This window comes from Notolepis coatsorum (genome assembly GCF_963971535.1).
Source record: "Notolepis coatsorum genome assembly, chromosome: 5".
In the NCBI taxonomy this organism is placed as follows: domain Eukaryota; kingdom Metazoa; phylum Chordata; class Actinopteri; order Aulopiformes; family Paralepididae; genus Notolepis; species Notolepis coatsorum.
This window is the reverse complement of record NC_140169.1, coordinates 77,822,578-77,846,964: the sequence shown is the minus strand read 5'-3', so window position 1 is coordinate 77,846,964 and position 24,387 is coordinate 77,822,578. Positions and strand designations below refer to the sequence as shown.

Genomic DNA, 24,387 nt, shown 5'->3' with positions numbered 1-24,387 from the left:
TGACGTTTGTCTCCTGAACTCTTTTCGTTGTCAGAAGCTTAATGTAGGATAGACCGGTCTATCAAGAGAGAGAGATAGACCGGTCTATTAAAAATTATTAATTAACAGGAACAATTTAAATAAATAACGTTAGTTGGAGAAGGTGTAGTGGCCGCTTGTCATTAACTAATAAATGGACAGTGGCTATCTTTTATGTCATGAGCAATGTTATGTTCCGAGACATAGGCTATTACCTTTTATTTGTTAGGCTATTTGAATACACCGTTTAGCCCTAAATTCTGGATTCAAATAGCCTAACAATTTACAAATAAAAGGCAATATAGCGGCTGGGTGGCGCAGCGGACATTGTGCTCGTCACCAACGCAAGAGACACCGCGTTTGACTCCGGCTGTCGGCATTGCCTCCGGCTTGGGCCGGCCATCATACTAACTCAATTGGCAGAGTTAGCGGGTGGAAGTACATGGGTGGAAATCTGGACGTTGTGGACAGCGACTCCTACAGGTCGGTTGGGGGACACCTGCACAGCAGAGACAGGAAAATGGCGGGGGTAGTGTGAGCCTCCCATACGTTACTCCTCGCCAAATGAGAGTCCGCGCTGGCAGGTGAAAAGATGTGACAGGCTGCCTCCACATGTATCGGAGGGGACATGTGATGCAAGGCTTCTATCCTCCCTACAACCGACCAGTGGGGGGCATATGCGAGCAACGTTCAAGACAGGGGAGGGGAGAATTGGCACGGCTAAATTGGGATGGGAGAAAAATAGAAAAAGAGGAGAAAAAGTGGATAAAAAAAATATAAATAAAAGGCAATATGTCTCGGAACATTGGCTTGCAGTTGCATTATTGCTAACTAAAGAAAATGTGAATTAAAGAAGTTAAAACTAATAAAGGCCGCGAACAGCTGAGCTATTTGGTCGTTCATGTTGACTAATCCAGTGCTGGAAAAATATGGCAGGATCCTGTTCTCTTCCGGTTCTCACCGGACGTTGGTGAGGGCACGCGGACGTCGGTGTCTAGTGCGCATGGGCGTTAACGGCGCCGGCTCGCGCGAGGTTACATGGCACCGTTCCAATGGACTTTGAGAACGAAAACCCCCTTGGAGCGTTGCCACTATAGGAGAACGAAATGCCAGCTAAAATGCTGTTGCCATTTAACTTGGACATGCAAACGAAATCATTAGAAAATACAACATTCCTGTTTTCCCCTGTGTAACCGCAGCCTTAACCCCAAATTGCTTATAAGTAACACCCAGGTGTGAATGTGTTTAATTGTGAGAGTGTATAGCAGGATGTTGCTGAAAAAGACCATACATGTACATGCTCAGAAAAGATTCACTGGGTAAATAAAGGTTACAAACAACAACTACTAGTACTCAAGGCTAGATTGGCATTATGTCCATTTAGGGATTATCTGTTCAGCCCTAGAAGTAAAGTACTTTAGGCGCGTAAAGTACTATAAAAGTGCTTTAAAAAAGAAATTCACTCAAGTAGAAGTAAAATCACAGGCTTTTAAAAACACTATAAAAAGGTTATGTTCATTTAAAAAGAAATCTATACCTTCAAATAATGTGTGCGTGTGCTTTTACTTCAACAATCTTATTTCTGTAGAACCATTATAAAGACCCCAACCCTCGCTGGGCGGAGAGGTTGGACTTCAACCAGTTCCCCGACAGCCCAGATATCCTGGAGATAGAGCTCTGGTCTAAAGAGTCGCGCAGATTTGAGGAGTGCCTCGGAAGGTGAGTCCCACCCGCCACAGTTTGACTATTTTGATCTTCAAAACCAGATTGGATTATCCTACTGTACATTATCCTACTGTACATTATCCTACTGTACATTATCCTACTGTACATTCCGCGCTGTAGCCAGTTTGAGCTTGGGTTCTCTGATCGTCAGATCGTTTAGATCAGTGGTTCTCAACCTGTGGTACGTGTACCACCGGTGGTACTTGGGCCCCCTGCTGGTGGTACTGGGAAAAAAAGTGTATTCTTTTCTTTTTTTCTTTTTTGCAGTCATAGGCGAGTCAATATATAGTTTAACCCCAAAAAAATTGATACAAAAGGTTTTTCAATGGATTCTGGTAGTATTGGGCGTGCTAAATAACATACTAAAAGTCGACCAAAATCGACCCCTCCGAAAGCCGTCATTTCCAAGATGGCGTCCCAGATGGCGCCGGGGCGATTAAAATGGCTATATCTCAAATTAAGAAAATGGTGCAAAGGATTTCTCAACTGATTCTGGTACCTCTGGGCATGCTCACTAACATACTAAAAATCTAGGAAAATACACCTTCCAGAAAGGCTTCATTTTCAAGATGGCGTCCAAAATTGCGGCTGGCCAAGCTTAAAATGGCTATATATATGTCAATATAAAAATTATATAAATGATTTTGTCATTTGATTCTGGTACCCCAAGTACCCCTAGACCAGGGAGGGGCAACTGGCGGCCCGCGGGCCGCATGCGGCCCTCACCGACGTACCATGCGGCCCCAGGCCAATATTAAAAAAAAAAAAAAAAAAAAAAAGAGTATAATTTTTTTTTTTTTTTTTAAATTTTTTTAATTTTTTAAATTTTTTGTATTGTATTCGACTAAGAAGAGTTGGCAGTCGACTATGGCTCCTTTCGATCGATTAGTCGACTATTTGACTAATAGGGGTCAGCCCTAGTGTGGACATATGAAACGCTGTTGAAAGTGCCGTGCAGCAATATGGGGGTTTTGATAAACTGTCGGCTGTTGTTACCGATGGAGCACCGGCAATGAAAGGAAAGCGCACAGGATTCGCCGGGCTTCTAAGGCAGAGTGGCGTTGAGTGTCCAATGCTGCACTGCATTATACATCAGGTAAGTTCACTAACATAATTTCCATCTATTGTGGGTCACTATAATGACCAATGCGAGTCGAGTGTAGTCAAATTATATGCGAGAGTCGTTAAATAGTTTTTCTTTTTTTTTATCTGATATAGGAGGCTCTCTGTGCCAAGAAGCTTGACTACTACAGCCATGTTATGGATTTGGTTACCAAGGTTACCAATCTAATTCGTGGAGGCAACAGGTCACTAAACCATAGAAAGTTTGTCTCCTTTTTGGAAGAGATGGACACTGATTATGGCGACTTGCAGCTACACACAGAAATCCGATGGCTGAGCCGTCGGAAAGTACAGGAGCGACATTGAAACACTGCAAATGCAATTCAATGATCGGTTTGAAGATTTCAACGGCATACAGTCACGGATAGCGCTGTTTGCCGGCCCCCTCACCGCTACGGTGTCAGAGCAGCCCCCACCGTTGCAGCTTGAACTGTGCGAGCTACAGTCGGATCCTTTTTTTCAAGCAAAGAGAAATGAGAGGGGAATTTCGTTTTGGAAACTGCTACCTGAGCCCCGCTTCCCACTCCTCAGGGACTTTGCCCTCTCTATGGCCAGTATGTTTGGGAGCACATACATATGTGAGAGCAATTTCTCAAACATGAAGCACATCAAGTCAAAGTAGAGAAACAGGCTGTCGGATGAAACATTATTTCATCTGATGCAGATTGCATGCACAAACATTGAAGTTGACATTCCTGCTATTGTGCGCCAAATGGAGAGACCACAAGTGTCTCATTAAAGACAGGGGGGAGGAGGAGATGATGAAGAGGTGTAGAGGGGGGGAAGGAGATGATGAAGAGATGTAGAGAGGGGGGGGGAGATGATGGAGAGGTGTAGAGAGGGGACCATTATTATTATTATTATTATTATTATTATAACCATTATTGACCCACTGTGGGGCGAGGGTGAATGTCATGCCAGTTTGATAAAGGGTCAATGGGAGGCATGTAGTATTGCACTTTACTTTACTTGCACTTTACTTGTTTACTTTTGTAGTGTTCAGATAACACTAATAACACAAACACAAAGCAGCATTCCTGCTGCATTTCACTACAACAGTAAATCAAAAGTGCAATAATAAATGATTTTGTTAAATGTATACACTTTTATCCTGCTACTAAACAAAACATTCCTGAGTGCTTCATATCCATAACATGCATTTCAGTGTTATAATGTTTTGTTTAGTAGCAGGATAAAAGTTTATACATTTAACAAAATCATTTATTATTGCACTTTTGATTTACTGTTGTAGTGAAATGCAGCAGGAATGCTGCTTTGTGTTTGTTGAGCAGTGGGCTTTAAGTTTCATACATTTATTTTATTAGAAGCCTTAATTATAATTGATAATTTTTGTATATATTTGGGGTTACACAGCAATACTTTTAAATTCAGCTGTTTATAAATTCATAAAGTTGAAATTGCATTACTAAATGCATTTGAAATGGAATAAAAACAAAGTTACAACAAATTATAATTGTTTATATACCTTGTGACTATTAGGGCTATTTGAGTGATGGGGTACTACTGGCGGGACTGCCGATAAACAATGCGGCCCCCCAGATTGATTGTGGACATTTTGTGGCCCTCACCATATACAAAGTTGCCCACCCCTGCCCTAGACATACTTAGGAACATACTAAAGTTTTAGGGAAATACACCTTCCGAAGAGGCTTAATTTTCAAAATGGTGTCCAAAATGACGACTGGGAGCTTAGAATGCCTGTATCTCAAATGGGAAAACATTTCTAAAGGATTTATAAACTGATTCTGGCACCTCTATACATTAATAACGAGCTAAATATCTAGCTAAATATATCTGCTAGGAATGCATCATTTGCATCATCAAAATGGCTGCCTGTAGCTTATTCATGAAGTTGACATGGTCCACAGACAGTAGTACAAGGTAGTCCATATTTTCTGCATGAGCAGCGAAGTGTCTTGCAGGCAGTGGTACAGTTACAATGAATGACCTTCAAGAGACTGTCTGGAGCAGCATTCATTGTTGACATGAGTGGGACAAATCTATTGTCCTGCAGGTTCCAGCCCCAGTCTAGAGCATCTATACCATCATCTGTTCCCATCCAGACCATGACCTGGTAGTATGCTCTACGACAGTGGAATTTGGTAGCAGATTCAGTTGGTGGTAGACGTTCAGGCGTTACCGTTGATGAAGCTGAGACAACCTTCTTGCTGAAAATGTTATATCTAATTTTTGCAAGCGAATCTGTGCACTTTCCACCAAAAAAGACAGCCATTGCTTGGCACCCAAGGTCATCGATCACATCTGTTGTCTGGTTTGGTACAGTGAATGCATTGGCACAAGCCTGAAGGACAGGATCCCCTTTTACAAGTTTTTGGAATGCTGTCTTTTTGCCAACTCCGAAGATCCGGGAAGTTGTGTCACAGCCAGTCACAGCATGGATGAACAGCAACTGAGAACACACATCCTGTCCGAGTACTTCTTTCAAATGGTTTATGGCGTACACTTTAAAACTGCCATCAACTTTCGACTTGTCTGATCTGAAATAAAGGCCCTTGCTATCTCTCTGTGCATAGTAAAGAAGTAAGACGAGGAGATCAGTATCTTCTCCAATCAGCGTCGTGGTGTGAAGAAGAGATGATCCCACTGCGGCCCTTACTATGTCTACATCAGCATCTCCAAGTGAATTGACCACAGTGCAATCCCGTTCTTTCAGTTCATCACTTATCATGTGGATCAGTTTCTGTTTATTCAGATCTCTTGACAGGAACTCCTCCTTCTTACCTGAGAACTCTGTCTCAGCAGTGAAGTTGACAATGGGATGAATATTGTTTCCTCTTATTTGATGTGTGTTGTCTTTAATGGATGACCCATCCTCATAGCCATCAAACACAATGGTTGTAGCTGAGCCATAATGTTGGATGGTGAAGTCTGCATATGACTGTGCAATTTTACCATAGCTTTGTCCATGCTTCCATTGTATTCGGTGAAGGAGTGAACCACCATCAAGAACATAATGCTCCGTTTCTGGTACAGAATCTAGGATTGCATCACTTGCATGATCACAGATCGCGTGCGCTAGTTGTGGTTTATCAGCTTTGCGGAAGACGTTTCCGGCTTCAAAGAGGGCAGGAGGGAAAGGACTGAGTTCGTAACGCATAACCTCCTCCAATGACAGCTCTCCAGTTTGGGAGACAATAAGGAAACGTTGAAAAAGAAGTGCAGAATCAATGATTCGATCAGGAGCAACCTTGATAGACGATTTTTGTCCAAGGGTTATGGCTTTATCCTTTCTACTAAATGAAAATGTGAATGCCGGCTGTCCGATCATTTTGTGCATGATGTTGCGTCCAACAGAGTCATAATCATGCACGTTCACTCCATCCTCAGCGACAACACCTGTAACAACATTCCTTAAAGAAGAGTCTGGAGAGAAAGGTGAACATATAGCAAGTTTTGAAGTGATCTTCTCCAGGTCAGCAGCATCCCTTTTCATCCTTGCCTCTGTTGAATCCTTGTGCTGTTCTGATGTTGTGTATGTCTGGTTTGAGAACTCCTGCATTGCGGTGTTATACTCTGATGTTATGCCCTTTGACATTGTCCAAAGGGATCTCTGATTGTCGGTCATTCCACTTCCATGTGTCATCCCTCCTGTAGTCTTCAATGACCTCATCAATGTTGTTTCGATTACAAGATCTGAGCTGAGGCCTGCCCATGATTGGCTGCTGCGACGGATAACATGAAAACCCTTTTCAAATTGTCTGAAGACATCTGGGTGGTTGATGTGAAGCTGACTCATCTCTTGGACATAAAAGTGTGCCGATTTCAAGTAATTGTAATGCCCAGCCGCAGCGAATATCGGCATGCATTCAGAAACAGCGCGTAGGTGCAAAAGCCAGGAACCTGTGCGATCTGCTGTTATCAGTGACCTAGCAACTTCTAACATGTGTTGGTAATTTAGCCACAACTGACTAGTTTTGGATCTAGCACACAGTTCCATCTTCCTTTTTCCCAGCTCTTCATTTATTGTAATGAGGGTCTCTGATGTGAACACTGTTTCCAATGGCATTTCACCCTTAACTATTGAGGTATACATTGCTTCAGACTGTTCAACCATTGCTGCAAATTCATGACTATCATCTACCATTTCTGATATTATCATGCGGTTAAGACATTTGTCAACCAGAAGATGGCCACGGAATGCTCTCTGAACTGATTTGCCTGTCATCATATGGGCTACTGAGTTCTCCCCATAGACTACCCCTAGAATGTCCTTAAGTCCTGTACCGTCCATCAGTGTACCAATTGCTCCTAGCAAATTCATAAATGTGTGAAATCCTCCTAGGAGCAGGACAAAGGACTTGAGGTGACTGCACTGTGGTGAATCTAGGATTATCTCTGCTGCTTTCCAATATATGGGGTTGGTCAAATGTAACTACTGGGGCAAGGTGGTGTTTGGATGCCAGACCACAAATTAACTCCAGTGTTGACAGAATGCATGTTTTGTCTCCGGAGTACATGTCTATCATTGGTAAGTATCTCACTGAAGACTGCCCTGGATGTTCATCTCCCTTATGAATAATCTGCATCATCCCCTGCCAACCACAGGACTAGGTCAGAAAAGAAAGAAAGAAACTGATTCAGAAAAAGAAGGCTTCAACTATGGTAGTTTGGGAGCTGGAGAGTGCAAACACCTCTAACTATAACAACTATAATGGTCAAAAAGAAGGCTTCAACTATGCTAGCTTGAGAGCTGAGAGTGCAAACACCTCTGTCAAAGACTAGAATGAAACTGGGGCTTAAATAACACTGCCAGGTAGGGGTGGACGGTATGGTCTAAAATTTATATCACGGTATAATTTGAAGCATAGACGGTAACGGTATATATCACGGTATCATCGTTTTTGATAAAAAAAAATTTTTATTTTATATAATTTTTTTTTTTTTTTATAAAAAATATATATTATATAATTAGACTTGTACTTGTATTATCTGCGAGACATCGCCACCACGCAACAAGCTCCACTGTCTGTGTGTACTCTAGTAGCCTCCAGCTATGGCCAGGATACCCCGGAGCTGCACCTGGACCTATACTCGAGTAAGCCTCGAGCAGAGCTACGGCCAGGATACTCCGGCGCTGCACCTGGACCCTATTATAACGTTAGCAAGCCCTCAGCTCGAATACGCATCGAATCAGTGTTATAAGACATTGATATCAGGAGCTATCCGGCTAAGCCGGATATATAACGTTAATACAACGCCTCAGTGAATTATTTAGTTCAATGGGACATTTCGTTTTGAACGGTGAACTAACTTGGGTTAACGTGAGCTAACGGCTAACAGGTAGCACACACACGTCTCTCTCTACTAGACTTTGTGGAGCGTTTGTTGATGTCAGGAGCTATCGGTAGCTGGCCGACTAGATCCCGTTCGGTTAGACAATGCCTCATCATGTATTAAACTAAAAGTGAATAGTTGACTGGGTCATTTTGTAACGGTAGCTAAGCTAACGTTAGCTCAGGGAGACGCCGCCGACAGCTGAGCTCCCGTGTCCCGTCCCACTAGACTACTAGATCCGTGTTTACATGCGTGCGGTAGGGGCGGGCACGCCCACTGCGCGAAGCCTCCTAAATAACTTTTTCCAGTTCGCACATATCTATTATCTATGACTAATTCGATCTATTTTTAGGGGCAAATGCGAGTGAAATAGTCGCGTTGTGGTTACATGACGTCATTGGTATTTTAGAGCTGCACTACCGGTTTAGACGGTATAGTCAAAATCCATACCGTAGAGCAAATTCATACCGTTTATACCGTATACCGTTTATACCGTCCACCCCTACTGCCAGGTCAGACACGCCCAGGCATGCCCAAACACAGGACTAGGTCAGAAAAGAAAAAGAAACTGATTCAGAAAAAGAAGGCTTCAACTATGGTAGTTTGGGAGCTGGAGAGTGCAAACACCTCTAACTATAACAACTATAATGGTCAAAAAGAAGGCTTCAACTATGCTAGCTTGAGAGCTGGAGAGTGCAAACACCTTTTTTAGTAAGCTATTTGTATTTGTATAGTCATTTTAAGCTCCTGGGCGCCAGTTTGGACGCCATCTTGAAAATGATGCCTTTCCGGAAGGTGTATTTTCCTAGATTTTTAGTATGTTCACAAGCATGACTAGAGGTACCAGAATCAAGTGAAAAATCATAGTTATATATTTTTTTCTATTGAGATATATAGCCATTTTAAGCTTGGTCTGCCGCCATTTTGGACGCCATCTTGAAAATTAAGCCTTTCTGGAAGGTGTATTTTCCTAGATGTTTAGTATGTTAGAGTGTTAGGTACCAGAATCAGTTGAGAAATCCTTTGCACCATATTCTCAATTTGAGATATAGCCATTTTAATATCTCCACCGCCATCTGGGACGCCATCTTGGAAATGGCGGCTTTCGGGGGGGGGTCGATTTTGGTCGACTTTTAGTATGTTATTTAGCACGCCCAATACTATCGGAATCCATCGAAAATCCATTTGTATAAATTTTTTTTGGGTTAAGTGCTTTTTTTTCATAGATTGACTCGCCTATCATGCCACTGAACTTAGAAGCAGGCCAAGCCAGTGTTTCTAGTTGCAGCGGCGCGATAGTTAGATAACCTAAGTGGGGAACAACCAGGAGATCACTGAGAGAGAGTAATGTAGTCTAAGGGGCCCCCTTTTTATGCTTTTTGGGGGGTTTTTGTGATCAAATATTGAATATTGAACTATAATAATCAGTGCAGGAGCTCACTTATCCTTGAAAGACACTTTTATCACTGACTTAAAAGGCCCATACATCTCCATAAATGTTCAGGGGGGAGGGAATAAGTGCTTACCCTACAGACCCCAAGAAGTGCTGTATATTCTGTATTGTTTAATATAAATGCATTTTTTATTCCAATCCCGATTTGTATTTGAGATTCCCAAATCCCATCATACTTGACTTCTTCGTGTCCCTCAATGAGTGTAATACCAGCATTCAACTGTATGCGCCACAGCGGTTTCTATCATCATCATCATCACCACCCACGCTATGCATAAAATATATAGGAGAGGCACGCTGAGGAGGCCGTGCAAACTGCAATGGAATATGGGGCATCTCTCTCTCTTTACCTAATATTTTGATTCTATCCTGACATTTTTCAGTTGGAAGGACAGTCTATATGCGTAACGGTAAAAAAAAGAAAATGGCACTTTTTTCAATTGGCAGAGTCAGCGGGAGGGAAGCCGGTGGGGTGGTGTTCTGGTCGTTGTAAACAGTGACTCCTACAGGTCGGTCAGGGCGCCTGCACAGCAAAGAGTGTGACCTCCCACGCGTTACACTTGTGTCACGGGTGGCTTAGAGGCTTTCCACTGTCAACAATACGAGAGATTTTGATTTTTAAACACAACTTTATTTTTTCACTCAGCAATCAACAATACATCAGAATGTATACTGCAAAAAACAGAACAGCAACTCAAATCAAGAAAAATAAGACAAACTTCACATCAGAACAAAACCAAAAACCAACTCCTCCACAACTGTACACAACACCCACTTGTAACACCATATCATCTCAAACTCTGCTACATTGCTGGTCAACTTGTAAAAATGAAAATCCGTTCGTAACCTTGCCTTTACCATACCTCTAAACAAAATAGTGGTATCTACCAGCACTGAATCCTCAATCTTTTTCCTCCTACTTAGATAAATGGCCATTTTTGCCTGACCCAGCAGGAAGTTGAAGAGCTGACATTTTAACCTCCTCTTCCTGCTGTACCTGAACCCCAAAATAAACATCTCTGGAGTAAGATGTTCATCAAACAGCACAAACATGCGGGTCAGGAACTGAAAAAAAACCAAGAGCCTGTCACACTTTAAAAAACAGTGAAAAACTGTTTCCCTCTCTGTGCAGAAAGGACAGGTGTCTTCAACATCAGAATTAATCACAGAGACAAAAGCGTTCACAGCAACTGCACCATGTAAAATTATCCATTGTAAATCCCCAACCCTTTTAGTTAACGGTGGTTTGTACAGTGCTCTCCACTCAGGCCTCTGAGCCTCCTGTAGGCCCAGATGAGCTCTCCATGGAGTGTCAACCCTATCCTTCAGCCTGTTTTGGTTCAACACTTTAACACACAGGTAGTACATAGCTTTGCCCACCATGGTGCTCAGCCTGCAATCAGCAGCACTGCTCACCTCTAACAGACAACCATCACATTTAAAAATAGGGATAAGTTTCACCTCAGGAAAAGAATCATTTACAGCAGGCAATAACTGACCATTACAATAATCAACACACATTTCCAGTTCATTATCAGTCAGCTGCTGTTTCCAGCCTCCCAATAGGCGGCCCATCACCCTGACAGACCTTGTGCCCAGCTGTGAGGCCAGACCGGCAGCATTATCAAAAAGGGGACCGCACACCTCCAGCACATTACCCAACGTGAACATCTTCGCCTCACACAGCCTTTGCCTCAGTGCTGGCTCGGCCCCACCCTGAAAACGAGTCCCATGAACCACCGGCTCCCTCAGAAGCCAGTACAAAGAGCCACCGTCCTTCAGTCTCTCTTTCGTAAACAAGCCCCACACTGTTAACAGTCCCTTGTAGAAACGAGGCAGGTTTTTCATTGTACATCCCTTTAAATCCATGAGGAACATTGGCTCAGCCAGACTTAGCCCACCACACCGCTCCAGTATGGCTCGGGCCACAGGTATCCAGACCAGCTCAGCCGGTCCTGTCAGGAGTCTCTGAATGAAACGGAGCCTGAACGCTGCTCCCCTACTTGCCAAGTTGACAGCCCCTGTCCCCCTTCCTCCTTGGGCAGGAAAAGGACACTCTGCGGGACCCAGTGCAACCGGTCCCAGAAGAAGTCCACCATCAACCCCTGCACCTTAGACAGTAGGTTCAGCGGCGGGTCCGTACATGCTAGCCGATGCCACAGCATGGAGGACACAAGATTGTTGATAATAAGGACCCGACCTTTCAGCGACAGTTTTGGAAGAATCCATTTCCATCGCTTCAGCCGGCCCTCCACTTGCTCCACCACACCGTCCCAATTCTTGGAAGAAAATACCTCATCCCCAAGATAAATCCCCAAGTACTTTAGGCCTCCCCTCTTCCAAGTCAGGCCTCCAGGTAACACAAGTCCATCAATTGGCCCTTTACCCACTGCTAAGGCCTCACTCTTCTGCCAGTTCACCCTAGCAGAAGAGAGAGTACCAAAAGCCCTCACATTTGAATGTACAATATTAATATCGTGCTGGGACTTTACCATAATCATGACATCATCAGCATATGCAGACAGTTTGAATTTTATGTCACAACCCGGAAAAGAAAAACCCGACAAATGAGTCCTTAATCTGTGTAACAGCGGCTCTATGGCCAGACAGTACAACATTCCTGATAAAGAACAGCCCTGTCGGACTCCCCTCTGAACCTCAAAAGGCGCACTTAAACCACCGTTAATCTTAAGTACACTCTCAATGTCTCTGTACAAGACCTGGATCATAGCTGTTGTGAAGGATCAGATTAAACCGAATATGTATATTTATTTATATATATATGTTTAATTGTATTTGTATATCGTTTGATATCCCCTGTATATTCCTTGTACAATATGCATTGAATATCCCCGTTTCTACTAAACAGCCCATAATAGTTTCATTCTACCATTGGACGAGAACCTGGCGCCAGGTTGCCATACCCCTAGGTCCAAGTTCAATCGTGCCGCCTAACATGTCGAGGCAACCCCCGGTTCCGCGCAGTAATATGCCGGGCGAAATACGAATGGTACTATTTGTTCATAGCGCATATATATATGGCGCTCGTAAAGTAGAACCTTCTTTTAGTCCAGTTCTTTACCCTCCAACAGAGTGACAGACGCAAAAGCCTCCCCACGACGCACGTGCGGTGTAGTAGGGCCTACTTGGCCCAGAATAGGCATTGAGATATCGTGTAGATTAATAGTTGAATGGTCATAGTTTGGCACCATACCGTCGAGTTGGACGTATTCTATTAAGCTAATAATAGTCTATTTATGTATGGTGCATCGTTCGGTTCGAGTTCTACAGTTATCAGTACCCCCATCGTTCCTGACGTTATCTGGACGCTTATCCAGGCTGGTCAGACCCCTAGTGGTGATTGCATCCGAGGAGCTCCGGGTCAAGAGCGACTGGACCTGTATATTGGATTACTCTACCCGACGACGGCGAGCCTTCCACGGCTCTTGGATTATGCTTTGTGTGCTTTGATTATTCCATGGATAAAGGCCAACACTGTCGAGTGTTGGAATTACCCCCCGGAGAGGACTCCAGGTGAGGCGGCGCTCTACACGTGAGGTCGCACCACGTCTCTCCGTTGTGGACCGGCAGATACCGTTCCACAGAGGGTCCAGCTGTATTCGTCTGCGGCCCGAGGTTCTGTGGGCACTGTGTCCAAGACTTTGGATTCTCCCAAGACACCGTCGGCCAGATGGGATACCGCCAGCGGCTTCTCTAACCCCCCCCCTCCTACTGTCTTACAACCAGCGGGACCCCCCCCCCTTAGTGTATCCAGCTATAATCATTTAAGTACCATCGCTATCGTTTCCTAAATATTCCAGGTTGTATACTTACTCCCTGCGCAACCAGAGATTGGACATTCAATGTTGATTTACCTACGAATACTCATTTGCCATAAAAGTGCACATTCAATATTTCAAATCATAAATGTAATTAAGTGAATGTTGTATACACCTTTTGCTGTATTAAATATTCGATTTGGTACATTTGTGTTGGTTCGTTTCATCAGGTGGGAAAGTGTTCATCATACTTATATCTTGTACTGGGTGGCCAGAAGTTAAAGTACATGAGGTAGTGGTATTAAATATCATATCTAACAATACAGTCAGGGAATTGTACCCCTCAGCTACAATTGGTCCTTCGAGCCGGAGGGTAACTAGTGTAATATTAATATAGTGTTATTAATATCGAAATGGCCTATGATGAACACTCCACGAAACGATCCTCCTAACCTAGAACGCCCGCGGCGCAGACGACAGACACCTCAGTACTTAGAGGCTTACACTGTCAGTCAACTACCTAGCCTTCGACAAACGGTAAACGTGGTAAAAGTAGAAAGTAAAATTATGTCTGACCTTAACGACCAGGTTTCCCCGACCACAGAGGCCCTAGTAGGTCCTAATGTAACTGACCAAGCCCACGGTGGGGACCAGGAGGGAATTGACATGCCTTTACCCCCCGCCACTACTAAAGAAGTAGTCCCCGACACGCCCCGGGAGGAAGACAACCCTACAGAGAGAGAACTCTGCACGGAAGAAGAAGAGGAGAGCGCCGAGGAACTAGAGCTCCAGGACTCCCCAACGAGTACCCCCAGGAGCGGTTCACGCAGGAGCGGCTCACCTCCACTACCGCCTTCCCCCAGCGAAGCGGAGAGGATACTACAACAGGCGTTCCTCGTCAGCCTGACAGCCTCTACCGAACGCGATCGGCTCCAAGCACAGACGCTTAGCGAGCGCGAACGTCTCCAAGCCCAGGCGACCAGCGAGCGCGAACACCTCCAAGCACAGCAACGGAGCGAAGAACAGCGCACAAGTCTGGAGATGAGACGCTTCCAGATGGAAGAGAATATGGCAAGAGACCGGGCCGACGCCCAGCGCGCCGCTGCCGGTGCCCAAAGAGAAACAGAGCGCGCCGACGCCGACGCCCAGCGCACCGCTGCCGGTGCCCAAAGAGACGCAGAGCGCGACAGACTACAAGCGCAACTAATAGAGCAGCTGATCAAAAGGACAACTCCCTCTCCCTCCGCCAGGGGCTCAAGGAACTCGTCGAGACAGCAGTCAAGAGCAGCGTCACCGCAACGAGCAAGCGACCCTGAACTTGACCAACAGACCGAGTCTAGACCCCCCGCAGACCCCCTTCCCATACCGGTCCAAGCGAGACCCAGCTACAAGGAAGGAGCGGCCTACACTGCGGAGAAGCTAAATAAACGATTACAAGATCTGGAAGATTTGATAGAAGAAGAAGAGGGAGAAGAGGAGAACCAAGCCCGACGACAGCACAGTACTCCACCGGACCAGGAGGTCCCATACAGTCCAGGCTATACCCCCGCGGCGCTGCGCTACAGACCCCCGACTCTATTTACGGGTGAGCACGACGCACGACCAGCCCCGAGGAACAGTACCTGGACCAGCGGGCCATGGTACCCTGCCAGTACCAGCCCACAGCGAGGCGCAAGAGGGGACTCGCCCAGGAGGTCTCTCCCCCAACGCTCGCCGATGTATCAGCCATCCACGGCGTCATACAACGTCACGCCGTCATTCCCAGACTTCGCCTATGAGAGTCGAGCACAGTACACGGAGCTCCGGATGTGTTTAGAGACAATGATGGTGGATGTCGCTGATGAACGCCACAAGTATGCAATATTATTGAAGCACCTGAAAGTACCGCGAGCGCACAATATAGCGCTAGCCTATGCTACCTCCTCGACCCCATACACAGTGGCCCTTGCAGCGCTGGATCAAAGATATGGACGTATATGGGATTACGTAATCCAGGAGATAAGGCATATTGACCGCCTACCCCCAGCCACAGACAATCGCTCACTAGACGACCTGTCAATCAAAGTGCAGTCCCTGGTGGGGATGCTGGGAGCTCAACGGGAGAAGGGCAGGCATGAGCTGTACGCCAACTCTAACGTTGAGAGGATTTTGGAGAAGCTGCCACCCGCAAGACAGGAGCGCTTTCGGCGGCAGAGGGACTACCGAGATCCCGACGGCCCCGAGCCATCCCTCCTTGATCTGGCCGACTTCCTGGCGAGAGAGGTCAGCAGCTTACGACTGGACACCTTCGGGCGGAGCACGCCAAGCTCCAGAGAGGGACCCAGGAGAATAAGTGATGGAAGAAGATCGGTGACTGTCATGCACCAATCAGAGTCAGTACCGAGCAGTAAGAGTCACAGCACCCCCTCGAGAAAGGAGAAGTGGAAGATAGCGTGTCCCTACTGTGAGAAAGAACACTGGCTGTCACAATGTGACTCATTCACAAAGATGAATGCAGAAGAAGTGAGCCAATGGATAAAGTCCAACCGGCGCTGTTATCGATGTGCGCGGCCCCACATGGCAGCCGAATGCCGCCTAAAGAAAAGGTGCAGCCGGTGCGATGGAGCCCATCTAGATATACTACACGATAGTAACGGAAGACGGCCTACACCTGCACCACGGAGCGGCACCAAGGCAAGTGTCATGTACATTGACCCCGCCAGCAGCAACGGAGCTCAAGTGCTCTTAAAGGTAGTCCGTGTGACATTGAGCTACCAGGATAAAGTCATGGACACTTACGCCGTCCTTGATGACGGGTCAGAGAAGACCCTTCTGCTCGCCTCCGCTGCGACTCAGCTGGGACTGCGGGGGAGCAAGAACGAAATGACGATTCGGACAATAAGAAGAGATTTAAAGACGATAAAGGGCGAGAATGTCTCCTTCACTATCGCAGCCAACGGGCAGCCAGAGCGACGGTACAAGATCACAAATGCTTTCACCAGCCAAGAAATAGGACTCTCGCAGTACACCTACCCTGTCACCAAGTTGATGGATAAATATGTGCACCTGCGCCAATTACCTATCCCGCTCATAGACGGCGCTACCCCGACCCTGTTGATAGGCTCCGACCATGCAGAACTCATAGTCCCGATTGACCGGGTCCATACAGGCCCCCGAGGCTGTCCTGCAGCAGTCGAGACCCGCCTAGGATGGACATTACAAGGCCCCCTCGCTAAATCTCTCAACCGAACCGCAGCCACTAGCTGCTTCCACTCCAGAACGACAGAAGAAGACACCACTCTCCTGCAGCATGTCGAGAGGCTATGGACCCTAGAGACAATGCCCTTTAAGAACGAAAAGAAAGACATTCGCTCTAAAGAAGACATTTACGCCATCCACCTACTCGAGCAGGGGACAAAGAGAGTCACAGTCGGCGGAGTGATGAGATACGCAACTCCACTCCTGAGGCGAGAGGGAATGCCCCCCTTTCACGCAAAGAAAGACGCCACGGAGCGCTATCTACTGAACACAGAGCGGCGCCTAGCCAAAGACCCCGCTCAACAGAGTGTGTACCGAGCTGAGATTGAGAAGCTAATCACAGCGGGACACGTAACAAAGATTGACATTAAAGAGGCCGATCAGACGACCGAATCATGGTACGTGCCGCATCACAAGGTCCATCACAATGGCAAGGATCGCATTGTGTTTAACTGCAGCTACCAGATCGGATCCCAAAATCTGAATAAAGAGCTCTTGCCCGGCCCCACACTCGGCCCCTCCCTACTAGGCGTGCTACTGCGCTTCCGCCAGGACAAGGTGGCTATAAGCGGGGATATCAAAGGGATGTTCTTGCAAGTGAGACTAGTAGAGGAGGACAAGCCTCTGCTACGGTTCCTATGGAGAGAGAAGATCAGAGATGAGAACCCATCCATCTACCAGTGGGAAGTACTCCCCTTCGGAACCACATGCAGCCCGTGCTGTGCTACATTTGCACTACAGAAACACGTCACAGAGGACCCAGCAGCAGATGAAGAGGTCCAACACAGTGTGAAGAACAGTTTCTACGTAGACAACTGTCTACAAAGCGTCTCGACTCAAGAAGAAGCCGAGGCTCTCCTAATCAAGTTACGCGCCTCCCTAATCAAAGGAGGCTTTGATCTCAGGCAGTGGGCCAGCAGTGACCCGCACGTATTGCGCAGCCTCTCCTCCGCAGACAAGGCTGCCAGCAGCGAGACCTGGATGGCGACAATCCCAGGAGAAGCCCAAGAAATGACACTAGGATTAGTCTGGCGCTTCAAAACAGACTCGCTCCACTATAGACACAAACCCTTGGCTCCAGAGCAAGGAAGGTCGGCGGCGATACCGACCACCAGACGGAGTGTGTACAGAACACTCGCCAGACAATATGACCCGCTGGGATGTATTCTACCTTACACCACCAGGGCAAAGATGATTGTACGAGCACTATGGGACAAGGACCAGGGCTGGGACGACCCAATACCCGCACACCTTGCCTCAACATGGAGAGAGTGGGAGACGGAACTCCGCTCACTCCCAGGTGTCAATATACGCCGCAGCTACTTCCCATCCACAGTGAGGCCAGAGACATGCGAGATTGAGCTACACGTCTTCAGCGACGCCTCCGAAGTAGCCTACGGATCGGTTGCCTATTTGCGTGCCCAAGAGATGGGAGGAGAGATACACACTGCTTTCATACTGGCCCGCTCAAGAATAGCCCCACGTAAGCAACAATCTATCCCACGTCTAGAGCTCTGCGCAGCCCTCGCAGGAGCGCATCTAGCCACGTTAATCCAACGTGAACTCACCATTCCGGTGCATAGAACAATCTTGTGGTCAGATTCCACGACAGTACTCACATGGATTAAGTCTGATTCATGCAGATACAAAGTCTTCGTGGGAATCAGAGTCACCGAGATTCAAGAATTAACAGAAGAAGCAAGCTGGAGGTATGTGGATACCAAACACAACCCAGCTGACGTCATCACCCGGGGAATGTCCCTGGATGACCTAACCCGTCGCAACATCTACAGTGACGGACCAGCATTCCTCCAGCTCCCGGAAGGAGATTGGCCTACGCCCACCCGAGGGAAGCAAGTAGCGAGGAGGCTGAGAACAAGAAGCCTATGTTCTGTGGACTGAGCACTGTCGCCTCCACAGACCCGAACATAGATGACTGCATTACCCTAGAGAGTGCGCAACAAAGAACATTCCTGCGGCACCACCCAGAGATTCAGTCCACCACTGACATGTCAGCAGCTGACTACGAAGAAGCAGAACTTCTTCTACTACAACGAGCCCAGAGAGACTCGTTCCCCGATGAGCTAGACTGTCTACAGGGAGGAAACCCCGTCCCATCAGACAGCAGACTGATTCACCTGGCACCAGAGAGTGACGCACATAATCTCATCAGAGTGGGTGGTCGCCTGCGGAGAGCCCCCGATCTACCAGATGACATTAAGCACCCGATCGTCTTGAACAGCCGACACAAGGTCACAGAGCTGATCATAAAGAAATACGACGAGGATGTGCACCACGCAGGAGCAGAGAGAGTCTTCGCGGAGATCAGACGTCGTTATTGGATATTGCAAGGGAGAGAAGCAGTACGGCGCTTCCAGCGAACCTGTCTAGACTGCCGTAAGTGGCGCGCGCAGCCCAGCATACCACGGATGGCTGACCTACCCCCCTGTCGCCTCCGAATCGGCGACAAGCCATTCCACTCCACAGGCATGGACTGTTTTGGCCCGTTGTATATAAAGAGAGGAAGAGGCACCGAGAAGCGGTGGGGTATTGTATTCAAATGCATGACCACCAGAGCGATACATATCGAGCTCCTTCCGACCATGAGCACAAACTCATTCCTTATGGCCTTCCGGAGATTCATATCACGGAAAGGACAACCGTCTACATTGTTGTCTGATCACGGGACCAACTTCAAAGGCGGAGAAAGAGAGCTGAGAGAGAGCTTCCAAGCTATGGGCCCAGAACTTAAGACCCACCTCGCTCCAGCCCAGGTTGACTTCCAGTTTAATCCCCCGAACGCACCCCACTTCGGTGGAACCTGGGAACGAGAAGTACGTTCTATAAAGACAGCCCTGTATGCCGTACTCGGAGCCCAGACTGTGGCAGAGGAAGTCCTAATGACAGTCCTCACGGAGATCGAGGGAGTATTGAACTCAAAGCCCCTCGGTTACGTCTCCAGTGATGTAGCAGATGTCGACCCAGTCACCCCCAACACACTCCTAATGGGGCGGCTGGACCCCGCGCTACCCCAGACAATGTACAGGCCCGAAGAAGCGAACGGCCGAAGAATGTGGAGGTACAGCCAAGTACTAGCTGACAAGTTTTGGAGCAGCTTCCTACTTCACTACCTACCGTCTCTACAGACCCGCCAGAAGTGGGTAAAAGAGAGAGACAATTTGACAGAAGGAACAGTCGTCATGATAGTTGACCAGTCACTCCCCAGAGCTACGTGGCCGGCTGGCCGCGTAAGCAAAGTGATCACCGGTGCCGATGGCAAGGTCCGAGCAGCTGAAGTACTCGTCCAAGGGCGCACCTACACACGTCCCGTGGCGAGGCTCATAGAACTGCCCCGACTCCCAGATACTATCGATGATGACCATGACCCTATGACTTTGTGAGTTGACTGACCCTTACAGCGGACCTTGAGTGGAAGACAGTGCGGTTAATCTGTCTCTGCTTAGCTAATTAGGTGGGACTAATTAGGGGGCGGCTGTTGTGAAGGATCAGATTAAACCGAATATGTATATTTATTTATATATATATGTTTAATTGTATTTGTATATCGTTTGATATCCCCTGTATATTCCTTGTACAATATGCATTGAATATCCCCGTTTCTACTAAACAGCCCATAATAGTTTCATTCTACCATTGGACGAGAACCTGGCGCCAGGTTGCCATACCCCTAGGTCCAAGTTCAATCGTGCCGCCTAACATGTCGAGGCAACCCCCGGTTCCGCGCAGTAATATGCCGGGCGAAATACGAATGGTACTATTTGTTCATAGCGCATATATATATATGGCGCTCGTAAAGTAGAACCTTCTTTTAGTCCAGTTCTTTACCCTCCAACAGAGTGACAGACGCAAAAGCCTCCCCACGACGCACGTGCGGTGTAGTAGGGCCTACTTGGCCCAGAATAGGCATTGAGATATCGTGTAGATTAATAGTTGAATGGTCATAGTTTGGCACCATACCGTCGAGTTGGACGTATTCTATTAAGCTAATAATAGTCTATTTATGTATGGTGCATCGTTCGGTTCGAGTTCTACAGTTATCAGTACCCCCATCGTTCCTGACGTTATCTGGACGCTTACCCAGGCTGGTCAGACCCCTAGTGGTGATTGCATCCGAGGAGCTCCGGGTCAAGAGCGACTGGACCTGTATATTGGATTACTCTACCCGACGACGGCGAGCCTTCCACGGCTCTTGGATTATGCTTTGTGTGCTTTGATTATTCCATGGATAAAGGCCAACACTGTCGAGTGTTGGAATTACCCCCCGAAGAGGACTCCAGGTGAGGCGGCGCTCTACACGTGAGGTCGCACCACGTCTCTCCGTTGTGGACCGGCAGATACCGTTCCACAGAGGGTCCAGCTGTATTCGTCTGCGGCCCGAGGTTCTGTGGGCACTGTGTCCAAGACTTTGGATTCTCCCAAGACACCGTCGGCCAGATGGGATACCGCCAGCGGCTTCTCTAACCCCCCCCCTCCTACTGTCTTACAACCAGCGGGACCCCCCCCCCCCTTAGTGTATCCAGCTATAATCATTTAAGTACCATCGCTATCGTTTCCTAAATATTCCAGGTTGTATACTTACTCCCTGCGCAACCAGAGATTGGACATTCAATGTTGATTTACCTACGAATACTCATTTGCCATAAAAGTGCATATTCAATATTTCAAATCATAAATGTAATTAAGTGAATGTTGTATACACCTTTTGCTGTATTAAATATTCGATTTGGTACATTTGTGTTGGTTCGTTTCATCAGGTGGGAAAGTGTTCATCATACTTATATCTTGTACTGGGTGGCCAGAAGTTAAAGTACATGAGGTAGTGGTATTAAATATCATATCTAACAATACAGTCAGGGAATTGTACCCCTCAGCTACAATAGCTATAAGCCCAGAGCTGAAACCAAAAGCCTGCATTGCTTTCCACAGGTACTGATGTTCAACTCGGTCAAAAGCCTTTTCTTGATCTAGAGAAATCAGACCAAGTTCACAACCCAAAACACCAGAGAGGTCCAAAATATCTCGAATCAACGTAATGTTGTCAGATATCAACCTGCTGGGCACACAGTAGGTTTGGTCCACATGGATGACCCGCTCCATCACCTTCCTCAGTCTCATTGCCAGTACCTTTGAGAGCACTTTATAATCGGAGCAGAGTAAAGACACTGGACGCCAGTTCCTGATGTTCTGTAAGTCTCCCTTCTTGGGCAGGAGAGTGATGACCGCTCTCCTACAGCTCAGAGGCAGCCTCCCCTTTCTCAGACTATCACTGAGGACACTCAAAAGATCCTCACCAATCACAGACCAGAGAGACTTGTAAAAATCAACCGGGAGACCGTCAATCCCAGGCGCCTTCCCACTCTGCATGCTCTGCAAAGCCTCTAGCAGCTCTTGGCCTGACAGCAGTGCTTCCAGCTCTGCGCCGTCCTCAGCTGAGACTCTAGGGAGGCCCTCAAAGAAGGACCGTGCCACCTCCGGCTCTTCTTGGTACTCAGTTCTATAGAGCTCTTTGTAGAAACCAACCGCACACCGACGGAGGTCGGCTGTCTCATGCAGCATCTGCCCAGTGTCTGACCTCAGAGAGTGTAGCAGCCTCTTTTGGCCATTCTTGCTCTCCAAACCAAAGAAAAAGTGAGACGGAACATCCATCTGGACCACGTTTTGAAAACGGGATCTAACCAGAGCGCCCCTAGCAGAGATACCCAGCAGGTCAGACAGAGCTGATTTTTTCCTTTTAAAAACTTCAATATGTTCTCTTTCTCCAGTGGAGCCTGCCAACTCCTGCATCTCCATCACTTCTCTCTCCAGAGCTCTCATAGATCTGGCCATGTCTCTTGTAACATTGAGAGTGTACTGTAGGCAAAGCTGTTTTATATGTATTTTACCTACATCCCACCACTGTTGCAGTGAACTAAAGTCACGTTTAGTTTGCCTATAGTCAGCCCAAAAAGAACCAAAAGCATCCTTAAAACCATTATCAGCCAACAGAGAGACATTAAAGTGCCAATATGCACTTTTACACTTTACATTTTTTATAAAAATAGAACACTGGACAAGGGAGTGGTCAGATAAACCCACCGGACTTATGGAACAGCTTGTGACCACACTCATGTGATGTTCAAAACAATACAAACGATCAAGCCTGGCTAACGATAAATAATTATCCCTGGAATGAGCCCAGGTATACTGCCGCTGATTACTGTGGAGATATCTCCAAATATCACACAGTTCAATGGTTTCAACCAGTCGTATTAGACAGGCTTTAGAAGCCGCATGCGGCTCCTGATGATTCCTGTCTAACACGGGATCTTCAGTGCAGTTAAAATCACCACCCACAAACGGATACTCCTCACTACTACAAGCACTAAGAGTATCTTTTAATTTATCCAAAAACAATAACCTTTCCAACCCCACCGTTGGAGCGTATACATTTACAAAACACATCTTTACATTTTCAAATACAGCACAGAGTTTAAGCAACCTGCCTGGAATGATCTCATCAACAACACATGAAGCAGGTAGAAAATCCCTAGAAAAAAGAAAACCAACTCCCCCACTGTTACTACTCTTATGACTGAAGAAAGCTCCCCCACCCCACTCCCTCTTCCAGTCAGATTCATTTTCAACCGTGCTGTGAGTTTCCTGAAGAAAAGTAACATTTAGCTTCTTGCCCCTGATCAGGCTGTACAGGGCAGCTCTCTTACCATCTTCTCTAGCACCATTAACGTTCAAAGACCCCAGTTTAAATTCACACATGTTTAGTATACAGCACAGCAGCAACCAAACAATAGCAAAAAAACACATTAGGCCTATACATCATCAGGACCAACAGCCTCCTCATTGATTTTTGCTCTGACTCTTGATAATATTTTTTTTAAGCGGAATCCCTCTTGGTGAGAGAAAAAAGGTAGCCCTGCGTCCTCCCCACTCCTCATGTGTATTGTGACAGAATCATGAAACTTCCTTAAATCAGGGAAAAGTTCCTCTAATTTAATAGATTTACCTTTGGTATTTTTCAAAAATGTTTTTATCTGTTCGAAAGAGAACTCAGGCTGTGATAAATCACTCAAGAGCACATCCTCCTCTTCCTCACTGCTGTTACTACTGTCCTGTGACTGTGCGTCCTCTCCTTTCTTTCCTGAGCCTTGCCTTGTTTGAGAGGGGCCGGGGCTCTGCTCCTTCCTAGCTGCCTTTGCGTCCTGCCCGCCAGTAACCCTCGAAGTAGCCCTGCTTTTCCTCTTTCGTACAACTTTTGAAAAATCCATCTCTGTCTCATCCTCCTCAACCAGTACAGACTCCGCTATCCTGGTTGCTGTACTCTCTAAATCCTCTCTCACTTCGACCTGAGTATCACTGTTCAAATCAATTAGCAGATTCCCCTGAATAGTGCTGATGCTCTGCGCGGCTTGCGCCTGCACAACATTTCCCCCGCTCTCTCCACTGTGTACCTGCGCTTTTGCAATAATTGCAACTGGCCTCTCACTCACACTTGTCTCCACTGCTGTGCGTGCAGTAGGTGTACTCGCTGCAGTGCGGGCAGCTGCCGAAGGCTTATTCGCTGCTGGCTGACTGCTATCTGCGGTCTTTGTAGCCTCCGCGCCAGCAGTCGGCTGTACACCCCTTTTCGCTGGGCACGCACGAATTAAATGATTCTCTTCCCCGCATCCAAAGCATTTCATTCTGCCTGAGCTCACTGTAATGTCCATGGTTCACATAGTT

The 24,387-nt window shown here is 46.8% G+C and overlaps 1 protein-coding gene across 2 annotated transcripts in view; it reads left to right on the top strand.

The window, feature by feature from the left end:
- The window catches only part of mctp2b (multiple C2 domains, transmembrane 2b), a 133,715-nt gene that overhangs the window by 63,362 nt on the left and 45,966 nt on the right, over window positions 1-24,387 (top strand). For both annotated transcript variants that reach the window (XM_084314952.1, XM_084314951.1), the window contains one exon: window positions 1,607-1,737. In XM_084314952.1, the coding sequence (XP_084171078.1) occupies window positions 1,607-1,737 (131 nt within the window). The remainder of the gene's footprint in view (window positions 1-1,606; window positions 1,738-24,387) is intronic.